The sequence below is a fragment of the Caretta caretta genome, chromosome 11 (genome assembly GCF_965140235.1).
Source record: "Caretta caretta isolate rCarCar2 chromosome 11, rCarCar1.hap1, whole genome shotgun sequence".
In the NCBI taxonomy this organism is placed as follows: Eukaryota; Metazoa; Chordata; order Testudines; family Cheloniidae; genus Caretta; species Caretta caretta.
This window is the reverse complement of record NC_134216.1, coordinates 39,026,896-39,049,375: the sequence shown is the minus strand read 5'-3', so window position 1 is coordinate 39,049,375 and position 22,480 is coordinate 39,026,896. Positions and strand designations below refer to the sequence as shown.

Below are 22,480 nucleotides of genomic sequence, written 5' to 3'. Positions count from 1 at the left end.
CTCTTTAGTATAATTTAGTACATAGTAAAGGATGCATACCAGCTCCCTCTTCTAAAGTTTTAATTATCTTATATGCAAAATACTAACATAGAAGTTCTGTTTGCAAATTACATTAATGTGTATTTTTTTACTTCAAGAGAAAAGGAGGACTAAATAACTTAGATGAACTATTCCAGTTCATAAATGCTAAGTACATACATTACTATTCTTTCAGTTCAAATGAAAATATTGGATGCTTTTACTAAATCTTTAAAAAGACATGCCACCTTTACTCCTTTCTGGCCAGGAGCCCCATCATCACCTGGACGACCCTTTTTACCCTAAAAACAGCCAAATAAAAAAGTTATGTAATAAAACAGTCACATATCATATGCCCCACATCCCAAATTCTGTATAAATCATTCAGTACTTTTAGACAGGTTCAAGTAACTTCACCACAAAAGGAGTTATTAAATAAAATGATTTTTTGGCAATGTATGTAGTACTTTAGGAATTATATTTTGGTCATTTGTTTCCTGAACCTTAAACAAACCAGTGTAGTTATCACAGATGTCAAACAGCATGTCTGGGAGGGACATGCTCACCTGCACAGAAAACCTGTTTTCTTCTTAACATTGCTGTAAAGCACCTAGGACTGATTTCATCTGAAAACAGATGCAGATGTTTTTGTAGAGGTCACAGTTGTTCATTTTAGCACTGTTTAAATGATGCATGTTTGTATTGAACTTTTTGAAATGTATGATTTCATATAAAAGATACCTGTGTTCTTCAAGTAGTGATATCTTATTGTAACTTAAACAAAAACTGTATAATATATATTAGTTTAAACTAAAAGTGCTAGTCTATAGAAGGAAGAGGCAGTAAAGTTTAGTGTTTGTAACGGGTCCAATGAAAAAAAGTAGTCAAGACTGCTGGGTTCTATTCCTAACTCTGCCTCAGACTCTGTGACCTTGGGCAAGGAATATATAATCCTTTTATACTTCAGTTCGATTTTAATGAGTATAATAGTGGGCTGTTCAAAGGCTTCAGGATTCAGTTTGACAGCTAAACCCTGCAGTTTAGTTCATTGGGACTGACAATGAAACAATCCTGCATCTTTGCTTGGAGGGTCTAGTTCGATGTACTCTCCAAAGGAAGCCCCCTCTTCTCTATATGTACCTCAAGCCAGTTCCCTCTTGAGTTGGAAATTCCTAATGTTTCACCCTCCAGGATTTCCTTTCTCTCTTTTTTTTCTCCTTACCTCCTTGCCTCAAAGCAACTCAGTTTTTTTATACTCCTGATTTGGAGCTAATGAGTCATCTGGTCTGGCTGTCAGACTGAATCAGTAGAATAACTCTGCACTTCCACAGAGATGAAGCCTTCTTTTTGCCCTTTAACCATGGGGTTGTTTTTTTTTGTACATCTGCTATGACCAAAGCAGATCTCTGGCAGATCATAAATCACATAGCTGTTCCCTTTTAGAAAGGAGGATCTCATGAATAGCAGGCAAACTTTCCGCACATTTCTCATTGATCTGACACTTCCACACGGTGTAAGTACAAAGAAATACTACTTATAGCTCTAACTTTGTCTCATGGATCAGATTCAGAGGATTAATCAAAATGCCTAGAACAAACTTAATAGCAAATTACATTATGCATTATTCACTAAGACAGAAGGAAAATGAGAAATGACAGCTACTTACGGCAGGGCCAGGAAGGCCTCTTTCCCCTTTCTCACAGTTACATGTGGGAGCTTGGGGACACTTTGAATGAAAATGTTCACAGCAAATCAGTGCACTTTAATGGGTAAGCCAGAAAACATTGCAACATTTCAGTTTCCATATAGCTAATCTACAAGCACCAATGAATTACTTCTGTAGAATAAACAACTTTGTATCTTTTAATTGCATTCAGTTACTTTACCGCTCATAAGTAATGTGGTCGTCCCACACCCAAGCCAAGAAATCCTTTATATCACATCACATAATCATGACTTTGCCACAACCCCCTTGTAAGGGGTAGCATGTTGTTGTGCAGCATGGTGGTGGTGGGGAATGTAATAACTCTGTGCTGCTCAACCCACCTTACACAACTACCTGTTGTAGGGGTAGCTGGTACAGGGGAATAAGGGGGCACCATACATCCTTACACCCCCTTATTCCATTGCACAGGCATGCAGGATGGGTCATAATCTGACCTTATAGAAATGCATAAACAAAATGCTTATATGCAAATTAAGATAATCTAATTAATAAAATTAATTTTAATAAATGTCCTGCATTTTTTCTCTTTACTTTGCATTTATATTGTGTCAGTGGATCACTGATCCACAGTGATTATATGTAGTTACTTTTTTTATGCTTCCAAACCATAAAATATGAAGACTCAATACATATGGAAAAAGTTTTTAAAAATTATTTATTAAATCTCTATTCAACTTTAAGACTTAGACAAGTGGGCACCCCAAGCATCATTGTTATCCGAATATCCCAGATAATGTGCCTCCCAAGGACAACAGCATGTAATCCATTTTAGGGTTTTGTACTGTCACACATCACCATCATATCTGAATGCCTACAGGGAAGTTTGATTAGCATAGCAAGATCCCTAGAGGACTTCATGGAATCATTTGGCTTGTCTTCCCTCTCAGGTTATAGGAAGCTTTGCTTAGAGCAGGATTTTTCTGGAGAGGGCAGGAGAGGAGAAGTTATTGTCAATGTCATTCTTTTTATGGTGTTTCTTGTTGTGCGTTGGTTCTCATTCCTTTTGTTTTCTCTGTGTTTATTTTCAACCCTACTAATTGTGCATAGGCCTGGAGATCATTTGTTTTGCCTTGCACATCTCTATTGATATGGAATAGCATGTTAATGTCATCTGCAAATCCAATGTCCTTTAACTTCTGTTTGAAAATCCATTTTATGTCACTTGGCTCTTTCATGGTCTTTCTTATTACCCAATCTACTGCTGTAAAAAGATTGTGGGTGACATAAGACATTCTTGTATGACGCCTGTAGTAACATTGAACAAGAAACGCCAATCATACTTTTCAGGACAGACATAGAACAGTTCCAGTGTTTCACGTATGTTGAATTGTAAATACACCAGGTGGAACAGATGAATACATTACAGCCAGAAAATCAAAAGCCAGACATGCCTCTGTAACCTTAAGTCTGATCTGGAGAAATAGAAATCTTGCCCTCCAAAGTAAACTTAGAATATCTAACGCAATTGTAAAGTTGGTCTTAGTATATGGTTCTGAAACTTGAAGACTTATTAAGATGCTACTATCTAAACTCCAATTTTTCATAAACAGCTGCCTTAGACAAAACTTCTATTAGATCTCCAGAAAAAAAATCACAAATGAAGAACACTGGAGGAGGATGAAACAGAAGCCGACAGGACAGGAGATTACAGAATGAAGGATTGAGATGGCCGTGAAATACACGGAAGAAATATACAAACAATGTAACAAGACAGGCATTGGAACACCCAGGGGAAAAGATGACAAGATACACCAAGGATAACATGAAAATGCACAATAGAGGCAGAATTGAAAGCTATCAAAATGACATGGGAAGAAGCTTAGACTGCAGCAGGAGATCAGTAAAGATGGAAGGCTGTGTGTTCTGCATGGAATAGAGAGGTATAACTATGTATAGATATAGATAGTGTTATTCAATTATAAATATATTGCTGTTACGTATACATCAGAAATAATTTCACTTATATCTAATTGCTAAGAGAATATATAAACTTATTAAAACTTATTACTTTGGCTTTATCTGATATCACTATATATTTGAGATATTGTTCCTCTTTGAAAATGTAAAGTATGTCAGGCCACAGAAATTTGTAGTTTCTCTAATTCTTGTAAACTATTTAAATTTAGAAAGAAATAAAGGCTCCAATCCTGCAAAGACTAACATATGAAACCTTACTCACATGAGTAGCCCCATTGAATTGTATCTCATTATCTAGTCCCTCATAGTTATTTTTCTATTACATGAATATTTATTACATTACATATACTATTTACAGGACAGCATGATTAAATAGCAATTCTCATATTTTGTTTACCAGTTAATTACTTACCCCTTCTTCAGCCAGATCTTTCTGTGAAGACAGACATTGAAAACAAAATTAGAAATTAGAGGTCATAATCCACCTATAGAGGAAAAAATGCATGTTGCTATCCAGAAAGCCAAGAATGTTGTCTCTATCTTTTTCCTTTGAGCATAAGCTTTCGTGGGCTAAAACCCACTTCATCTGATGAAGTGGGTTTTAGCCTACAAAAGCTTATGCTCAAATAAATGTTAGTCGCTAAGGTGCCACAAGTACTCCTGTTCTTTTTGCGGATACAGATTAACACGGCTGCTACTCTGAAACCTGTCTCTATCTTTGATTACAGTGAGTGAAATCTATTCCTTGTTCAGCAACTAATTAACACAATTTCAAGTTATTAAAAGACTTCCATCAAATTCTCTAATCTATTTTATATTTCAGTTCCTATTTTGTAACGTTAACCCACACATAAGCATACACACACTAATCCTTTCAGTCAAACTAATGCTGTCAGAAAGTCTACTATGACTCCAATGATATAGTAAGTAATAGCAAGAGAAAACAGTGATGAAGAGCAGGAAACTTTCAGGTCTGGAATCACATTTGCTTCTCGACTCCCTGGTAGGTTTTCCAGTGGACACTTATAGAGATTTAGGGTCAAATTCAGATATGTGCTAAGTGGACATGCCTCTGTTAAAGTCTATGGAGGAGTGCTTATGCCAGAGGTGAATCTGGTCTCTGTGACTAAAACAATATAAACTCTCTGGCTTGTTGCAGAAGAAAGAATTAGAATGTTAATTATCTTTTTAAACAAAGAAAACTAAAAAAAGTTTTAAAATACCTTTCCTGAGGAAAAAAATAATAAAAATATCCCACATCATGGAGGAGAGTGAGGGAGAAACTTGTGCTTTGGAATGATGACAAATGGCAAATGAACTGTATTAGATTGAAATTTAGAGTGTTGCTTCTACCCATAAAATACTGATTTTTTTAAAAAGAACACCAAAAATTAAAAACACTCAGAAGAGAGCAGCTTTTTAAATATTTGGCTAGAATAGTTTCAAATCTTTGGTCCATACATACCATTTCTTTCACAATTTTCTCCACAACTCCTTTCTCTTGGAGGTTGAAAACAAACCTTGATGCTGGGACACTGGCCAGAAGTCGAAGCTTGGCAGCATTGGCCACCTCCTCAGCCACTCTGGTCATTCCTACTGTGAAGAACACAATTCCTTGATGTTTAGCATCAGCAGTAGCTGCAAAAATATCTGGATTTCTTGGATGATCCACTCCATTTGTCAAGAGCACAGCTGCTTTCACACTGCCATGAGTCCCTTCAGTCATGTACAGTTGTGTGAGATTGGTTATAGCATATGTTGTGTAGGTACCATGGCCTATGTAGGTTATGGGAGCAATGCGGGATTTGAAAGCTTCAGGACCTTTCCAGTCTCGGAAAGTTTGCTCTATGAGAACAGTGCTACTGTACTGAAGTAAGGCCATCCTCCAGCTGAGAGTACGTCCAGAATTGACTTGAGCTTCTTTCATACTGTTCACTGTTCCTAATACAAATTTTTTCTGTTGTTCGTGATTATAGTCCTTAGCACTTTCTGAACTGTCCAGTAGAAAAGCTATTTCAAGAACGCAATCTTCATCTGGAATAAATTTGTTAGATAAGTGAGTTTAATTACATTAGGAAGCTATGTTACTCATAAAATGATATATTTGTATGTACATAATAGGCTTTGAAAGTGGAAATCCAATTTTCTGGAAGTTTTAGAATACTTGCATAATAAACGTAAGGATGAGGAACCTTCTGAAATTTGGGAGAGGTTTAGAGTCTATGGGATGAGGAACCTTCTGAAGTTGGGGGAGACCTTCTTGGGGGAGAAGAAACCTTCTGAAAGTGGTACGATCCTCTGGCATGAGGAATGTTCTGAAGATATTTAGACCTTCATTCAGAACTCCTACCTGGTATCTTACCAGGGCGGGGACACAGAAGATCGAGGGTGGGCAAACTACAGCCCGTGGGCCGGGTCCAGCCCCTCAGAACTTTGGATCTGATCCACAGGATTGCCACCGCCATGGGCTGTGGGCTGCTCCCAGAAGCAGCCGGCACCATGTCCCTGCGGTCTCTGCTGCTGGGGGGTGGGGGGGAGGGCTCTGCATGCTGCTCTTGCCTGTGGGTACCTCCCCCGAAGTTTCCATTGGCCAGGAATGGGGAACCATGGCAAATGGGAGCTTCAGGGGAGATACCCACAAGCAAGAGCAGTGTGCGGAGTCCTCTGCCCCCGCCCCCTCCGGCAGGGGCCTCAGGGATGTGGTGCTGGCCACTTCCTGGAGCAGCACAGGGACAGGGACAGGGAAGACAGGCAGGAAGCCTGCCCTGGCCCCGGTGCGCGCCACTGCCACCTCGTAGCCACTCCAGGTAAGCGGCACAGGGACGAAGCCCACACCCCAAACCCCTCCTGCACCCTAAACCCCTGCCTTGAGCCCCCTGCTGCACCCCTCCTGCACCGCAACCCCCTGCCCTCAGTCTCCTGCCGCACTCCGCACCTCTCCTGAACCTCAACCCCCTGCCCTGAGCCCCTTCCTGCACCCTTCCCTGCACCAATGCCCTGACCCCCTCCCGCACTGTGCACCCCCTCCTGCACCCCAACCCTCTGCCCTAGCCCTACATTCATCACTCTGCATGCAATGTCCCCACCCAGATGTGGCCTTTGGGCCAAAAAGTTTGCCCACCCCTGCAGAAGATTCACTTCTGAATGGCGAGTTGGGAGAGCTGGGTCATATTCTTGGCCTTGCCACTGATGTGCAGTATGATCTTAAGCAAGTCACTTTATCTTTCGGTGCCTTTGTTTTTATTCCTGCACTTTATCATGTGTATTTCAATTGTGAGCTCTCCAAGGTAGGCATATTGTCTCTCACTATAATGTGGGCATACTGCGCCTAGCATAATTGGTCCCCAACCTCTGTTGGGACCTCTAGAGGCTACTGTAATACAAATAATTAATAAATATATTCATAGACTTGCATCTCTGACTAGGTGGTGCACTGAACTTTTTAGAACACTTCATTTATCCTGCTCCCATTGAGTTCAATGGGAGTACACAGGTTTGTAAACCTAAGTGTGTACTTAAAAGTTTGCAAGCTCAGGGCCTAACACAGTGCAAATTAGGTAATATTAGTTTTCTGAAAACCTAAGAAAATTGCTTCTGAATAAATGTCTATCTGCCACTTTTCTTTTACTGATAATACCATGGCTGATAGACAAAAATATTGAGAATGTAACACAAGAATCCTCCAACCTTGCTCTTTTAAGCTCTTCTTCTCTCACCCAAGTGAACTATACATCTAAGTGTAAAAATATGGCAAATGAAATTGTAAGTGGGAGTAGCTCTGCAGGTTGTAAATATACTGCTTTAAGTGCAAGTTAACTATACAGTCTAGAACCTGAATAAATGTTAAGAAAAAAATGTGTTAAAATTCACCTTGATCACTTGGACTGGGATATTTTTCTACAGTATTTGACAGAAGGTGCTTAGATTTTTGTCGTCTTACTCCATCTCTTTTGTCTTCATTGAGATTTTGTGCCAAAAACACATGCTGTCCTAGTGTCCACAAAAGCCACCAGAATCTGTAGAACATGTTTTGTTTTTTCCTAAACAACACAAAATACAGTGATGATGCACATTATTTGTGCTGCACAAGAACAATGAAGTATGGGTCTGCTTTGCTCCAATGGTAGAAACAGAGGTTAATTCTTTAACAGCAGTACATGCGCCAAGCAGAACATTCAAGGGTTCTATTTGTACATTTATTTACTGTAACAGCTACTGTTAGCATTAATGGGAATTACTTACCTAAAGTCTAACAAAAGGATGGGAGAATAAATCTTCAAAACAGTAACTTAAAAAAAGTCAAATGAAAAGTTAGGTATTTTACTGCAGTGTATTAAGACCTAGATTAAGTTTTATGCCTACCTTTATCTTAAAGTGATTCATGTATGAAGCAAACGGATAGTCCTTGTGAAACCCTTAGGCTATCTTCCAACAAAGATTACATAAGAAAACCTTTACATATACCCAGTGAAATATTTTAAAAATAGAAAATAACCACCCCTAGGACTCAAGTATTATGCCAATTTACAGATGGAGAAACTGAAATAGATCATAAGGCTCAAATTGTCAAAACTGTTGGTACTTGTGGGTGCCTGGATTTGTGGATGCCCACCTTCAGACACCTTCAAGCATTGGGTGATTTGTGAAAGGACACACAGCAAGGCTGTACTGGAGCTGGGAGTAGACTTTCAGAGTTGCTGGCTGTCAGCAATGCACACAATCCACTAGACTTTGTTGCCTCTTGCTACTTCCATCTATCACTCTGTTAGATGGAAGTAAATTGGCTATGAAACCAGTTTTTCTGGAACGCTGAAGAAATTCCCTATTCAGTCACTTTGCCTGTGTTTACTGTCACAGTTTTCTTCAGATTTCCTAATCTTGAAATATCACTAGTACTGCTCCACCACTGGTAGCTATGATGGGAGCAGTAGTGTAGTCCAGCCACCATCAGCACCTTGACCACCAGCTCTTCTCAGCCTGAATAAGAGCCGGTATAATACTTGAAACTAGTTGTAATTTATTTTTTATATTGATCCTATTTGAAGTTGCATGGGTGCCTTTTAAAATAATCAAGATTTCCTCTTCACATGGACCAGGTGCATGACAAGGCTGGATAGGCTTGTTCTTTTTTTCTGAAGCATGGTGTATGCTGTATGAACAAGGAGAGCAGTCTAGTAAATGGAATAATTCTCTGGCCTATGGCAGCTTCCAGTCACTTAACCTCTGAGCATTTATAACACGATATAATGGCTCAGATTACATCACAAACTTCCACATATATTTTAAAATCCGGTTCCTGTAAGAACGAGCTGTTTTTAATCTTCTACGCACAGGAATTTCCTTCATGCAGCCACCATGATGATATTGTATTTGATAACAGAAACATACTAGAGCCGTTTTCAAGCACAATGTAAATAGGTTCAGTACTTGACACAAACTGATATTATAGGCACTTTCATGGTATTTTTAGAAAAAGTAAACCAGAAAAACACTCTCTCTCTCTCCCTCTCTCTCTCTCTCTCACCAGGCTACATGGCACCGCTTTTAAAATGGGCATTTCTCAGACGGAGGTTAAAATGCGTGTACGCTCGAGATTTTAACTGTAGATGAACTTGTGGTGAATGATGATCAAACACACAGAAATTCACCCAGGAATGGTTATTCACGCACCGTTCGCAGAGCCTCCAGGGAAAGGGGAGAAGGAGTGGGACCCATTCAGCGCCCCTGTTCATGTCCCTCTCAGAACAGCTGCTGCGGGGGGATGAGCCATACATGGAAATCCCCAGTTCACTCGCCCCCTATTTAACCCAGCTGCTTTGGTCCTGCTCGCGGTGCAAGTCGCCTGGCGCGTAGTTGGTTGCAAAGACGGAGCGGCTGAAAGGTCCCGCGGGCGGGGGCGCTTCGGGCTCCCGCACGGACCTTCGCTCACCGTCTCGCTCTCTGCTTGAGTCGGAGCTCCCCCCTGCTGGCCTTTGCGCCCCCCCCCCCCGCCCCCAGAAACGCAGGTGTGGGGACGGGCGAAGTCCAGACTTGACTGCTGTCTGAATGCAACGTGCGTGGAAGTTTTGCTCCTGCAGCGAACGCAGCCTCCCGCCCGCGGTGCAGAGACCCGGCTGGGACCCGCTGTCCGTCCGCACGCGCGAGTTCGCTCTTCCCCTCCGCGCGGCCAGCCGAGCCCGAGCGCCCCGAGCAAAGCGCAAAGCCCAGCCACGGCCGCGGGGCCCTGGGGCCCCAGAGGAAGCTCACACCCCTCAGCCGGCTGCACCCCGCTCTGACACGCTCTACTGTCATTGCTCGGGGATACACGTTACCCAGCCCCAGCAGCCCTAGGGTCACTGTTCCGACCCCGTCAGAAATTGCCCCCCCCCCACTAGCCATTCTGCATAATTGCGCTCTCCCTGCTAATCCTCTTCTACTGGGAACGTGCCGTATCTTTACAACTCAGTGACGGTGCCACAACAGGTCCGCGGGTGGGGGGAGGGGGCGGGGGTGTGCTGGGGAGAGTCTGAGCACAACCTTCCTGTATATTATTTCAGCAACGCTCTCCCACATTAGAGCCGTGCAGTTTCCGCTGCAGCTCGTGTGTGCACCTTGCCGCTGGGCAGTCGTGCTAAGCCCCTTGGGAAGAAGCTGCCTGTTAGAAACGCTCCTTGCAGGAGTACAAGTAATCCTGGCGCGTGCACGCTCCCGACAGGCACAGCCCAAGGCTAGTAGTGGTGGCGGGAACACATTCATCTCTTTCAGGTAGACTCCGGTTTTTCTTGCGATGGTTTAAAAGCATCGGATCTGAGGATGGGAGAAATGAGTAACAGAGCCCGGGCAGAAGCACGGACTCTTGCTTTTAAATGGGCGTTACTTCACTGCCGGTTTCCTAGCACTCCCTGCATCCAGGCACTTGCACAACAGTAACAACCAGGATTCTTACCTCGGTGCTTCGGGTGAGTAGATGGAGCGGCTCAGCGTCTAGGAGCTGGGAGTGCTGCGCTGGGCTCCGCCTTGGCTATTAGCAGCAGAGACCTCCTCCCTGCTCTAGCCACTCTATTAAGTGGGGAGGGACCAGGGACGGGCAGAGGAAACAACAGAGTCTTGTGGGAATTAATCTCTGTAACGGGGGGCGCCAACAGAGAAAGAAAAGCAACTGGATAAAGAAAACGGAGCATTCACCTCCCCATCCACACTCACTCACTTTTTCATCCACACCTCTTCACCTCCCCATCCACACCCACTCATGTCCCCATCCACACTCTCCAGTGTGTGTGTATATATGGATTGTTCTGGACTGGCTTCCATCTGGATAAAAATGAAAACAAATGATCACTATATAAAATATGCAACCATAAATGATTTTAGCGACATTGTTCCAGTACTGTAAATCTTACTTTTAACACAACCTAAGTCTTGACAAAGTGTTCTAGGTATCAATTGAGTATTTCAGACATAGATTGTGGAGAGTTACATGAATCTTCATAAAATGAAGGATTATATAAACCATGCTATAAATCATAGAACTATAAAGGTTAGACAGTCTTACTGTTATAGCTGTTCAGTCTTTGACTATATGCTTTGAAAGAGCCTTCTGCTTATATCTGTGCCAGCTGTGTTCTGAATGATAGCTCTTTTCTTTTCCTATTTGAAACCTGGAGGCAGCAAGCAAGTTGTGCAGACCTGTCACAGTGGAATGCGTCATTGAAAAGCACAACCACAAAGACCTCTGTAGTTACCTTTCCTAGTTTGGATCTTAAAGTAACTAATAGCTACATTAACCCAGTTTCCTACATTTAAGTGACCTGTTTTTCAAATGTGCTCAGCACCTGTAGTTCCCATTGAAGTGTCTGGTACTCAAGTTTGACAGTTTTGACCTAAATAGTTATGAGTTATAGATAAAAACTGATTAAAATACAAAATCTACTGGAGGTGCAGTTTATCACATAATTTTACAACCATTCTTAAAGTTTTCCAAAGTATTATCTTATCAGGTATATAAAATATATAGCTACCTTCCTTCTACAACATGCCTGTTTATTCTTCCTAAATTCCTAACTTTAAAAACAGCTGGGCAAAAATACACTCCAAATCAAAAACACCACCACCATTAAAAATGGCTATCTGTAAGTGTCTGAGACATAAAAACTGCGTAGTGTTTTGGTTTGTTTATAGATGTTGCAGATTAGAATCTGAACCCACAGAAGGGGAATAGATTACACAGGATCATATTTTAAACTTTTATACAACCTACTGTGAATGGCAACTAATTTTGGTGTCTCGTGGGGGTGGAATTTATTTTGTGGGCAGAGCTTAAAAGAAAACTGGCTACCTCCCTCCCGCCCCATTTGACTTCTGGTGGCACCTTTAAAGAAAAGAGCACTGACCCCAATTTTGCAGCATAAACTCCATACTTGGACTTTTCACTCTTTCATTGACAAATACTTTTCATAGATTAACTTTTAAAACATATAAAAAGTGATGGTTTGAAGACTAAAAATATTTTAAATTAAGAGCAACGAAATTTCCCAAGTTTTTGAATGATGCATTAAGCTTTAGTTGCATTCAAATGATTAGGGCTCCTAGGCTCTACGGTGCTACTACTACTGCTACGACTTATATTAAAACTAGAAACAATCAGTGCTAAGTCAATGAGACTTTCTTCAGTTCTACAGACTTCTTGTGTTTCAAAAATCAGCAAATAGTCATGGGTAGTATGCACTTTGACTCTAAGCAAAAGATATTCAACGTGCTTCAGTCTTATCCTTTTTAGGTCCAAACACTGTTTCCCGCTCTGTGGGACCAAAGCCCTGTGTACAACAGAAGTGCACAGCTCTGCTGCACATGACAGTAGGCCACAGAGGGCTTGTCTTCATAAGAACATTATATAATCTTTGCGTATAATTGTGGAGAGTAGTGTTTGCTGACATGGTCCTGACCATGGCCTGGTGGTCAGGGCAGACTAGGGCAAATTGCGTTTGGCCTCATGTTAGCTTTGCATGATTGAACTATTGGGACTAATTACAGTTTAATCATGAACCATGATTATCTGACACAATGTCAAACCCAATTTGCCCAGGTCTACCCTGACTTGTCAGTCATAGTCAGCACCGTGTCAGCTAACCTGACTCTTCACAATTGTATTCAAACACATTCTACTGAAGACAAGCCTGGAGAGACTTTTCAGGGGGACCCCATATTCCTTGTGCTCTACAGTCCACTCCATGGTGCCTCTCTCCACAAGAATGCAGAAGGGGTTTGTGGGAAGGCTGGGAGGAAGGCTGAGGGAGTAGCCAGTGGATAAACTGAGCTCTATCTGCTACTTCACACTATGAGCTGTAGAATAGCTGCAGCAGTGCAAATCCACACCGCAAGCAGACATAGCTAAGCCAGCAAAACCCCAGTTTAGAAAAATTCCTTCTTTTGGTATATACTGTGTCTACACGCAGGGGCTCTGCTGGCATAGTTATAACTGGTATGCTATATTAGCAGAGCCTGTGTAGTGTAGGCTAGCCCTTCATGTCAATCTTCCAAGTTGGGCAGGGGTGATGATTACTTGTCTTCTTTCACTCTTATATACTCTGTACAAGCCTATATACTTAGGTTTTGTGTCTGGCAGGGAGGAAAGGCAAGGGAATAGGGGAGCATCTTCCCCTTAGGGAATAAAAATAATATATATATTTTGAGTTGTGTCTCTAGCATATACAGTAGGTATAATAAATCTCATATAATCTATAAATCTTATCAACCAAAGATCTAACAAAAACTTGTAACTCTGGTTGGGATTGTGTGCATCCTATAAGTAAACCTTGCCATTCTTTCATTAATAGTGTTAATTCATATCTTCAAACATTGGTGGCAAATAATTTCTTAACTGATTGTTTTGTTTATTAGCAAATTCTTGGCTTCAGGGCATTTTCTTTTAGTAATTAGCAACGGTTACCCTCAGGACAGATTTCTTTTTTCACCCAGGTGTACTTTTGCCTTGAATGCAATTTTATAGCTGAATGCATGTGATGCATGGCAATATTCTGACCAGAATTCCAGGTATGTGACATGTCTTATACCATTCTATGCACTTCTAGACTTGTAGCCTTCTGAAATTGTAATGTTTTCAATATCCACCTTATGCTTAAGGTGACAGTTCATCAGATAATTGAATGATGCAGATGTACAGAATATATAACTTTGATGTTTCTGAAGCTATTCTAAAAAGAAAGTTAATAAGGCGTTCACCATTTATTACAAATGATAACGTAAGTTAGCACCAAAATGCTTTTTTCAGCATTTCTTTGTTTTTTGCATTACTTACATTAATGTAATGATTACAAACATCAGCTAAGATTAGCAATACTTTGTATGTATTTAAAACATTTTTTTAGCAAATGTGTTTTGCAAAAAGAAGAATGTGCTCTAGAAGATAAAGCCAATTTTGTTATGCTATTTTAAAAATGGTATAAAAATTACTGCTAGAATATCTTCTTAGCTGCCTGTCCAACACAATTAATTTCTTCCAAAAAATGAAGTATCTATTTATATATAAATATTGTCATTTTATTTTAATGAATCTTGGCCTTGATTCAGCAAAGCATTTAAGCATGTATATGATCCCATCCCTATTCAGCATAATATTTAAACACATGCTTAAATCCTGTTGGCTTCAATGGGAAAATTGCTGAATCAGGGCCTACATGTTTTGCTAAATTGAGGCCCAGGTATTCACATCACACAGACCACCATAACAACTGCCTGTAAAAGCATCCTGACTGGCAATCTCTGCAGAGGCCAAAGACTGAATGGGTATTGAGGCTGCATTATACTCACATCTATGCAGGCCATCAGTCTGGATCAAGATACACCAAACTTCTGGATACTTATTCAACTCTTTTGAGGCTAATTCATCAGTACTTCAAACCCTGTCTCAGTTTTCAAGCCTCCTCCACTCTTACTATTTCAATATAAGGAATGATGCTCAGAAAGTCTTGGAAGAACTTAACAGATCCTTCAAGTGATGACTGGCTTTTAAAAAATGTAGATAGATAGTTTAGAGTCAATCAACAGAAATTTCCCATCAGTTTATAACAGTTGAAAGATACTAGGCTCAGTCCTCAGCTGTGTTTGAGCTCCAGTAAGTCCAGCTAAGAAGGGGGGCAAAGGTGATATTATGCCACCTTTATGCCTCCATTACCATGGTGCTGGCTGGGGGCAGCCTGAGGACTATATTAAGCTGTGTTGTCTGCTAAGGTGTCATTCACCAGCTGGGGATTATTGGACTGCAACAGTGCTGTGACTATGTGCCTTTCTTTAGCCACCCCCTTCACATGCAAACTGTACCAAAGCTAGGGAGTTAAGCCAGTTTTCTGGAGCAGTATGAAGCAGAACGGGATCCAGGTTCTAGCCCATTACTGGTAATATGTTAGCCTAAAGAACTTGACATTAACCCTTTAAAGTGTGTGTTTCCTATTTTTGACAACTCAATGTGAAGAACGCACATATCTCCTCTGCTGTGAACAGTTAAAGATATGTAAATTTCACAAAATCTCCTTCTAATGTTTCATGGCCTCAGGACAGGTCTGTTTGTGTCATGCAGTCATGACATTCAGAGGCTATTAATACCTACAGGCTTTATCAGGATTTTCAGTTTAATGAAGAGAAGTTTATATGCTTTTGTTATACCATACATGCAAGTGCATGACTTACTTACATAGGAGAGAAAAATAATGTTGCATGATCTGGAGTTATTCTGGATTTACACTGCTGTAAACATGAGAGGAGAATCAGGCCCACTGTTTGCTATATAAATGTCTGTTATTGTATGGCTGCTCATGACTGAACTTTGGGCTGCTGACACTGACGGCAGATCTTCAGTTGATGTAAATTATAAATTAACAAAGCTCCATAAAGCCCTGAGTTTTTAAAAATAAAAAAAGCATTTAAACATTTGTTTGTAAATTAAAACTTAAAAATTTGCAAGGAATGTGACCCAGGCTCTGTGGAACGACCTCAGAAGGACATCAAAGTTGCTCATCCATTCTAAATAATGTTTAGAAATCTTTTCATTTGAGAATGACTGCAGCATGGCACAGTGATATGTTTTTGCATGTAATTTACGTTTTAATGGGGTAAGAAGCCTAGGGCACAACCTGATAGGTAAGGTGCTTAATTAAATACAATTATTACTGAAATCAGTGGAATTACACGGATGTATCCAACAACAGAATAAGGCCTTTGGTGGTTAATCCTGCCTGTTCTTAGCTTTGTGGTAAATCAAACCACCTACATCTTGCCATTCAGCCTCTAAACATGTGTCGAATCACAACAGTAGCTGATTTTGCAAGCGAGGTGGTGTTACCAGTGTCATGCTGCCTAGAGTAGCTCACAACTGAGAGTGCCAATCTCAGGTCAGACTGTCCGAAAACAGGGCAGACACCCCAAACTTGTTGTATATTCCATTTCACCAAGTCAGATACAACTGTGCACTCCTGGATTACTATTTTAGTTTTACCATGGAGTCACAAACAGTCCCCCTTAGGCTCTCCAGCGCACCTTGCCACCCAGACAAACTGGACTAAGTGATGAAAGGTTATTAAAAATCACTACACATTAGGTCACTCCTGATCCCCAATGGGCCTGTCACTTACCCCCAGGTCCTTGGATACTCTTAATCTCACACCAAAAGACAATGCTGTAGTCAATTTCTTGAGAAAATTAACTAAAGATTTATTAGCTAAGAAAAAGAAATGAGAGTTATTGAGAGGTTAAAGCATGCAAAATACATTACAGGTGAATCAGAGTTTGTAAGTGCAAATGGTAGCAGAGGCACAGTAATCTTCTGATTTTCCACAGGATTACCCAAAGTGGCTTTGAGGATTTCTCTCTAATTGCTCAGAGTTCCCCCTGTCAGAATCCATCAATCAGAGATACAGGATCGCTCCCAGGGTTCATTCTTAAAGCTGTCTTCCCCAGAAAGCAGTCTGGCACGTATTCCCATTACAGTCTGGGTCAGCAGATTTTCCATTGTTGGATGCAACAACCCGTGCTTTGAAGTTAGCATGCTTCACATTTACAGTTCTAAGGTTTCATAAGAACAGCCATTTTGGGTCAGACCAAAGGTCCATCTAGCCCAGGATTCTGTCTTCCGACAGTGGCCAATGCCAGGTTCCCAGGAATGAACAGAACAGGTAATCATCAAGTGATCCATCCCTTGTTGTTCATTCCCAGCTTCTGGCAAACAGAGGCTTGGGACACCATCCTGGCCCATCCTGGCTAATAGCCATTGAAGGACCTACCCATCATGAACTTATCTAGTTCTTTTTTGAACACTATTATAGTCTTGCTTTTACAACATATTCTGGCAAGGAGTTCTGTAGGTTGACTGTGTGTTATGTGAAAAAATATTTCCTTTTGTTTGTTTTAAACTTGTTGCCTATTAATTTCATTTGGTGACCCCCAGTTCTTGTGTTATGAGAAGGAGTAAATAACACTTCCTTATTTACTTTCTCCACAGAAGTAATGATTGTATAGACCTCTATCATATTCCTTCCTTATTTTTCTCTTTTCCCAGCTGAAAAGTCCCAGTCTTATTAATCTCTCCTCATATGGCAGCCATTCCATACCCCTAGTCATTTTTGTTGCCCTTTTCTGAACCTTTTCCAATTCCATTCCAATATATCTTTTTTGAGATGGGGTGACCACATCTGCATGCAGTATTCAAGATGTGGGTGTACCATGGATTTATATAGAGGCAATATGATATTTTCTGTTTTATTATCTATCCCTTTCTTAATGATCCCCAATATTCTGTTTGCTTTTTTGACTGCTGCTGCACATTGAGAGGATGTTTTCAGAGAACTATCCACAAATGACTCCAAGATCTCTTTCTTGAGTGGTAATAGCTAATTTAGACCCCATCATTTTATATGTATAGTTGGGATTATGTTTTCCAATGTGCATTATTTTTCATTTATCAACATTGAATTTCATCTGCCGTTTTGTTGCCCAGTCACCCAGTTTTGTGAGATCCTTTTGTAGCTCTTCACAGTCCACTTGGGACTTAACTATTTTGAGTAGTTTTGCATCATCTGCAAATTTCACCACCTTACTGTTTACCCCTTTTTCCAGATCATTTATGAATATGATGAATAGGTCTGGTCCTAGTACAGACCCCTGGGGAACATCACTATTTACCTCTCTCCATTCTGAAAACTGACCTTTTATTCCTACCCCTTGTTTCCTATCTTTTAACCAGTTACCAATCCATGAGAGGACCTTCCCTCTTACCTCATGACAGCTTACTTTCCTTAAGAGCCTTTGGTGAGGGACCTTGTCAAAAGCTTTCTGAAAATCTAAGTACACTATATCCCCTTGTCCACATGCTTGTTGACCCCCTCAAAGAATTCTAGTAGATTGGTGAGGTATGATTTCCCTTTACAAAAACCATGTTGACTCTTCTCCAACAAATTATGTTCATCTATGTGTCTGACAATTTTGTTCTTTACTATAGTTTCAACCAGTTTGCCCGGTACTTAAATCAGGCCTGTAATTGCTGGGATTACCTCTAAAGCCCTTTTAAAACACTGACGTCACATTAGCTATCCTTCAGTCATTTGATTTAAATGATAGGTTACAAACTACAGCTAGTAATTCTGCAATTTCACATTTGAATTTCTTCAGAACTCTTGGGTGAATACCATCTTGTCCTGGTGACTTATTACTGTTTAGTTTATCGATTTGTTCCAAAACCTCCTCTAATGACACCTCAATCTGGGACAGTTCCTCAGATTAGTCACCTATAAAAAATGGCTCAGGTTTGGGAATCTCCCTCACATCTTCGGCCATGAAGATTGATGCAAAGAATACATTTAGTTTATCCACAATGGCCTTATTGTCCTTGAGTGCCCCTTTAGCATCTCGATCATCCACTGGCCCCACTGGTTGTTTAACAGGCTTCCTGCTTCTGATGTACTTAAAATTTTTTTGCTATTACTTTTTAAGTCTTTGGCTATCTGTTCTTCAAATTCTTTTTTGGCCTTCCTAATCATATTTTTACACTTCATTTGCCAGAGTTTATGCTCCTTTCTATTTTCCTCACTAGACTTTTTAAAGGATATCATTTTGTCTCTCACTGCTTCTTTTACTTTGTTGTTTAGCCACAGTGGCACTTTTTTGGTTCTCTTATTAGGTTTTTAATTTGAGCTATACATTTAAGTTGAGCCTCTATTATGGTGTCTTTAAAAAGTTTCCATGCAGCTTCCAGGGATTTCACTTTTGACACTGTACCTTTTAATTTCTGTTTAACTAACTTCCCTGTTAATGGGCAATTCAATTACAGAGACATACATAATGCATTTAGTTATTTAGTTACAGCCATCCAATCTTTCATTAGTATTTATGAATAATGTGATAGCCATAAACAATCCTTCATTGGTTTTCATGCAGTTCTTCACATTGACTAAATTCTCAACTAAACGCTAATACATCCTTTGATCTAGGGCTAATTTAGTACAGGGATATATATAATGCACATTGTAATGTAATAACATTCAAGAGGTTATACATAAATGAAGACAATACCATCACATTTCCTTTGAATTAAAGTAACACTCACGTAAATTTGTATACTTAACATTCCTTTGAGATTCACACACAAGTTACTTGACCTATTGCTCTGACCTGAGCTGGCAATCTGTTAGACAACATCACAGTTGAGGACGTATGATGAAAATGGGTTATACTGATTGAGTTATGTTAGTATAACATGCAAAAATCTGCTCTCAGATGTATTTGAACAGCTCCCACTAAGTTCAACTTTTAAAAATTGTGCTGTTTGAGTAATGAGAGTCATGTCTTTGTTTTGAGTATTACTATTAAATCCCCCCCCCCCCGCGCATCTGAATTAATGCTATTTTGTGCTCATTTAACTTCACTTCTTCAATTAGCCAGAAAGGGTCACCAGACAGCAAACTGATACACTAAAATGCCTTCCCAGCTCCTATTCAAATGAAGGGAAAAATGTCTGACTGACTTTAATGAGGTAGAATTGGGCCCTGTGTGCATACCCTCCAGAAGAGCATCTCCAGGTCCTGCTGGCCAAAAGGCTCAGGACTAGGCCCGCCAATGGGGGAGGGGGGGTGGGCAAAGGCGACAATTCTCCAGGGGCCCGGGCTCTTTTAAATCGCCCGAATGGGCCGTAGGGCTCCTAGGCTCATGCAAACCGCTTCAGGCCCTACGCTCTGGGGGACTTGCAGGCTGGCGCAATTCGCCAGTGCGGGCTGTCCCAAAAGTGACAAATTCATCACTTCCATCCCAGGCCCCGCCCCGCCTAGGGCCAGCCTTAACCCTGGAGCCCAGAATTTCTGTCAGCAGGCCTGCTCAGGACTGAGATTAAATGCACGTGCAGCAGCATGCTGCATTGCCTGGAAGAGCCCTACTCCAACCTTAAATAACATTAATTTCTTTATCCTAAATTAAGAAGAGTTGCTTTTAGCAACCTTAATATTAATTAATGACATTCAGGATTGTCTGATTCAATGGTCAAAGAAGCTCTTCTGTATTTTAGATAAATATTGACTCTGCCCAAATGTTATAATAGATCTGTCTCTGAGCCATATATTCCTCAGTTGAAATCTCCTGGGAAAAGAGATGTGGTATTTACAGATATATTTACCTGGAATTAGGGGACCTTCTATAGACTGTAACAATCTAAGGGGCTCTTCAGAACACAAGCTCTTCGGGGAAAGGGCCAGGTCTTTCACTTGTTTTTGTGAGACACCTACCCCATATTGTGTGCACTCAAAGAATAAAAAATATTGATGATTTCAATAAGTTCTTCAGGTACTATGTCTTTCTATACATTCTGTACATTCTATACATTCTCTCTTTCAGGTGACGTAGAAATAAATAATAATTGGTCAAATTTTGAATCCAGCTTTAGTCCTTCTAAAGTTAAATGCTTACTATTTAGTTATGATCTAGTTTTCTAGAACGTAATATTTTTATCAGTATGAAGAGGCTGAGAAGTACAGTGCATATTTTATCGAGAAGCATCTCTATTAACTGGTAGCAGTGGATGCGATGGTGGGAGACAGAAGTTTCTGCCAGGTTTATTGGATCAGTAAGGATTCCAAATGAAGCCTTCTCATCATCTGGTGAGGATGGCAGTGTGTACATGGCAACTCATGTTTAAAACCATTGGCACTACCCATCCAAAATAATGGAGCAGCTGATATGGGACTTGATTAATACAGAATTAAAAGAGAGTTATATAATTAATGCCAATTAACATGGGTTTATGGAAAATAGGTCCTGTCAAACTAACTTGATATCTTTTTTTGATGAGATTAGAAGTCAGTGCCAGAGTTGTCACTAAAGTGGGTTTATCTGACCAGAGTTCTAGGGACAGGCAAGCAGGATTGTTGCTATGGATGCAAACTTCCAGGGTGCATCACACCACTGAGCTTTTTGTGCTGCTTATTGGACAACCATTTTTTTTTTTTGGCTCAGCTGGTTGGGGTGGGAGCCCTGAAAATGATACAAGAGTCGTTCCTGAATCTGACTTATCAAGACCAGGAATCCTGACTTTCTATGGATTGAAAGAAGAAGGGTGAGCACGCACTGCACCATTAGGGTTGCCGGGTATCCAGTTTTCGACTGGAACGTCCAGTTGAAAAAGAAACCTGGCGGTTCCGGTCAGTGCTGCTGACCAGGCCACTAAAAGTGTGGTCGGCGATGCAGCGGAACTAAGGCAGGCTCCCTGTCTGCCCTGGCTCTGAGTGGCTCCCGGAAGTGGCCGGCACGTCCAGCTCCTCGGTGCATGAGCAGCCACGGGGGCTCTGTGTGCTGTCTGAGCGCTGGCTCCACAGCTCCCATTGGCTGGGAACCACGGCCAATGGGAGCTGCAGGGGTGATGCCTGCGGGCATGAGCAGCGCACAGAAAGCCCCCTGGCTCCTCCGCCTAGGAGCTGAACATGCCAGTGGCTTCTGGGAGTTGCCTGAGGTAAGCGCCACACGGCTGGAGCCCACACCCCGAAATTCCAGCCACTGCCCCAGGTTGGAACCCCTTCCTGCACCATAACTCCCCTCTGAGTCTGCACCCCACACCCCCTCCCATACCCGAACTCACTGCCCCAGCCCTGAGCCCTCTCTTGCACTCAAACTTCCTCCCGGAGCCTGCACCCCACATCTCCCTGCACAAACCCCTGCTCTAGTTCTGAGCCTCCTCCCACACCCAAACTTCCTTCTGGAGCCCAAACCCCCACCCCAGCCCTGAGCCCCCTTCCGCATTCCAAACTCCTTGGCCCCAGCCTAGAACCCCCTCCTGTACCCCAAACCCCTCATCCCTGACCCCACCCCAGAACCCGCACCCCCAGCTGGAGCCCTCACCTACTCCTGCACCCCCTGCCTCAGTCTGGAGTCCCCTCCTGCACCCTGAACCCCTAATTTCTGGCTCCACCCTGGAGCCTGCACCAGCCCAGAGCCAGTACCCCCCACTATACCCCACCCCCCTGCCTCAGCCTAAACGCCCTCCCACACTCCAAACCCCTTGGCCCCACCCCACAACCGGCATGCCCCTCCCACACCCTGAACCCTTCATTTCTGGCCCCACCCTGCTCTTCCACACCCCAGCTCCCTGCCCTAGCCCAGTGAAAGTGAGTGAGGGTGCAGGAGACCGAGTGACCGAGAGAGGGGGTAATCGAGTGAGCAGGAGGCGGGGCCGCAGAGAAGGGGCGGGGCCTTGGGGCAGGGCAGGGGGCGGGGAAAGGGAGTTCTGTTTTGTGGGATTAGAAAGTTGGCAACCCTATGAACCAACCAGGGACAGGATAGGGAGTTGTAGAAGAG

General features: G+C 41.8%; 1 protein-coding gene across 2 annotated transcripts in view; it reads right to left on the bottom strand.

Moving 5' to 3' along the window:
* Window positions 1–10,662, bottom strand: part of LOC125644979 (uncharacterized) — a 64,793-nt gene extending 54,131 nt beyond the window's left edge. For both annotated transcript variants that reach the window (XM_048869851.2, XM_075117933.1), the window contains exons 1-6: window positions 10,587–10,662; window positions 7,532–7,701; window positions 5,127–5,695; window positions 4,074–4,094; window positions 1,685–1,744; window positions 267–320 (exon numbers count right to left, since the gene is read on the bottom strand). In XM_048869851.2, coding sequence (XP_048725808.2) covers window positions 267–320; window positions 1,685–1,744; window positions 4,074–4,094; window positions 5,127–5,695; window positions 7,532–7,688 — 861 coding nt within the window. In that variant the 5' untranslated portion in view covers window positions 7,689–7,701; window positions 10,587–10,662. The remainder of the gene's footprint in view (window positions 1–266; window positions 321–1,684; window positions 1,745–4,073; window positions 4,095–5,126; window positions 5,696–7,531; window positions 7,702–10,586) is intronic.
* Window positions 10,663–22,480: the final 11,818 nt, after the last annotated feature.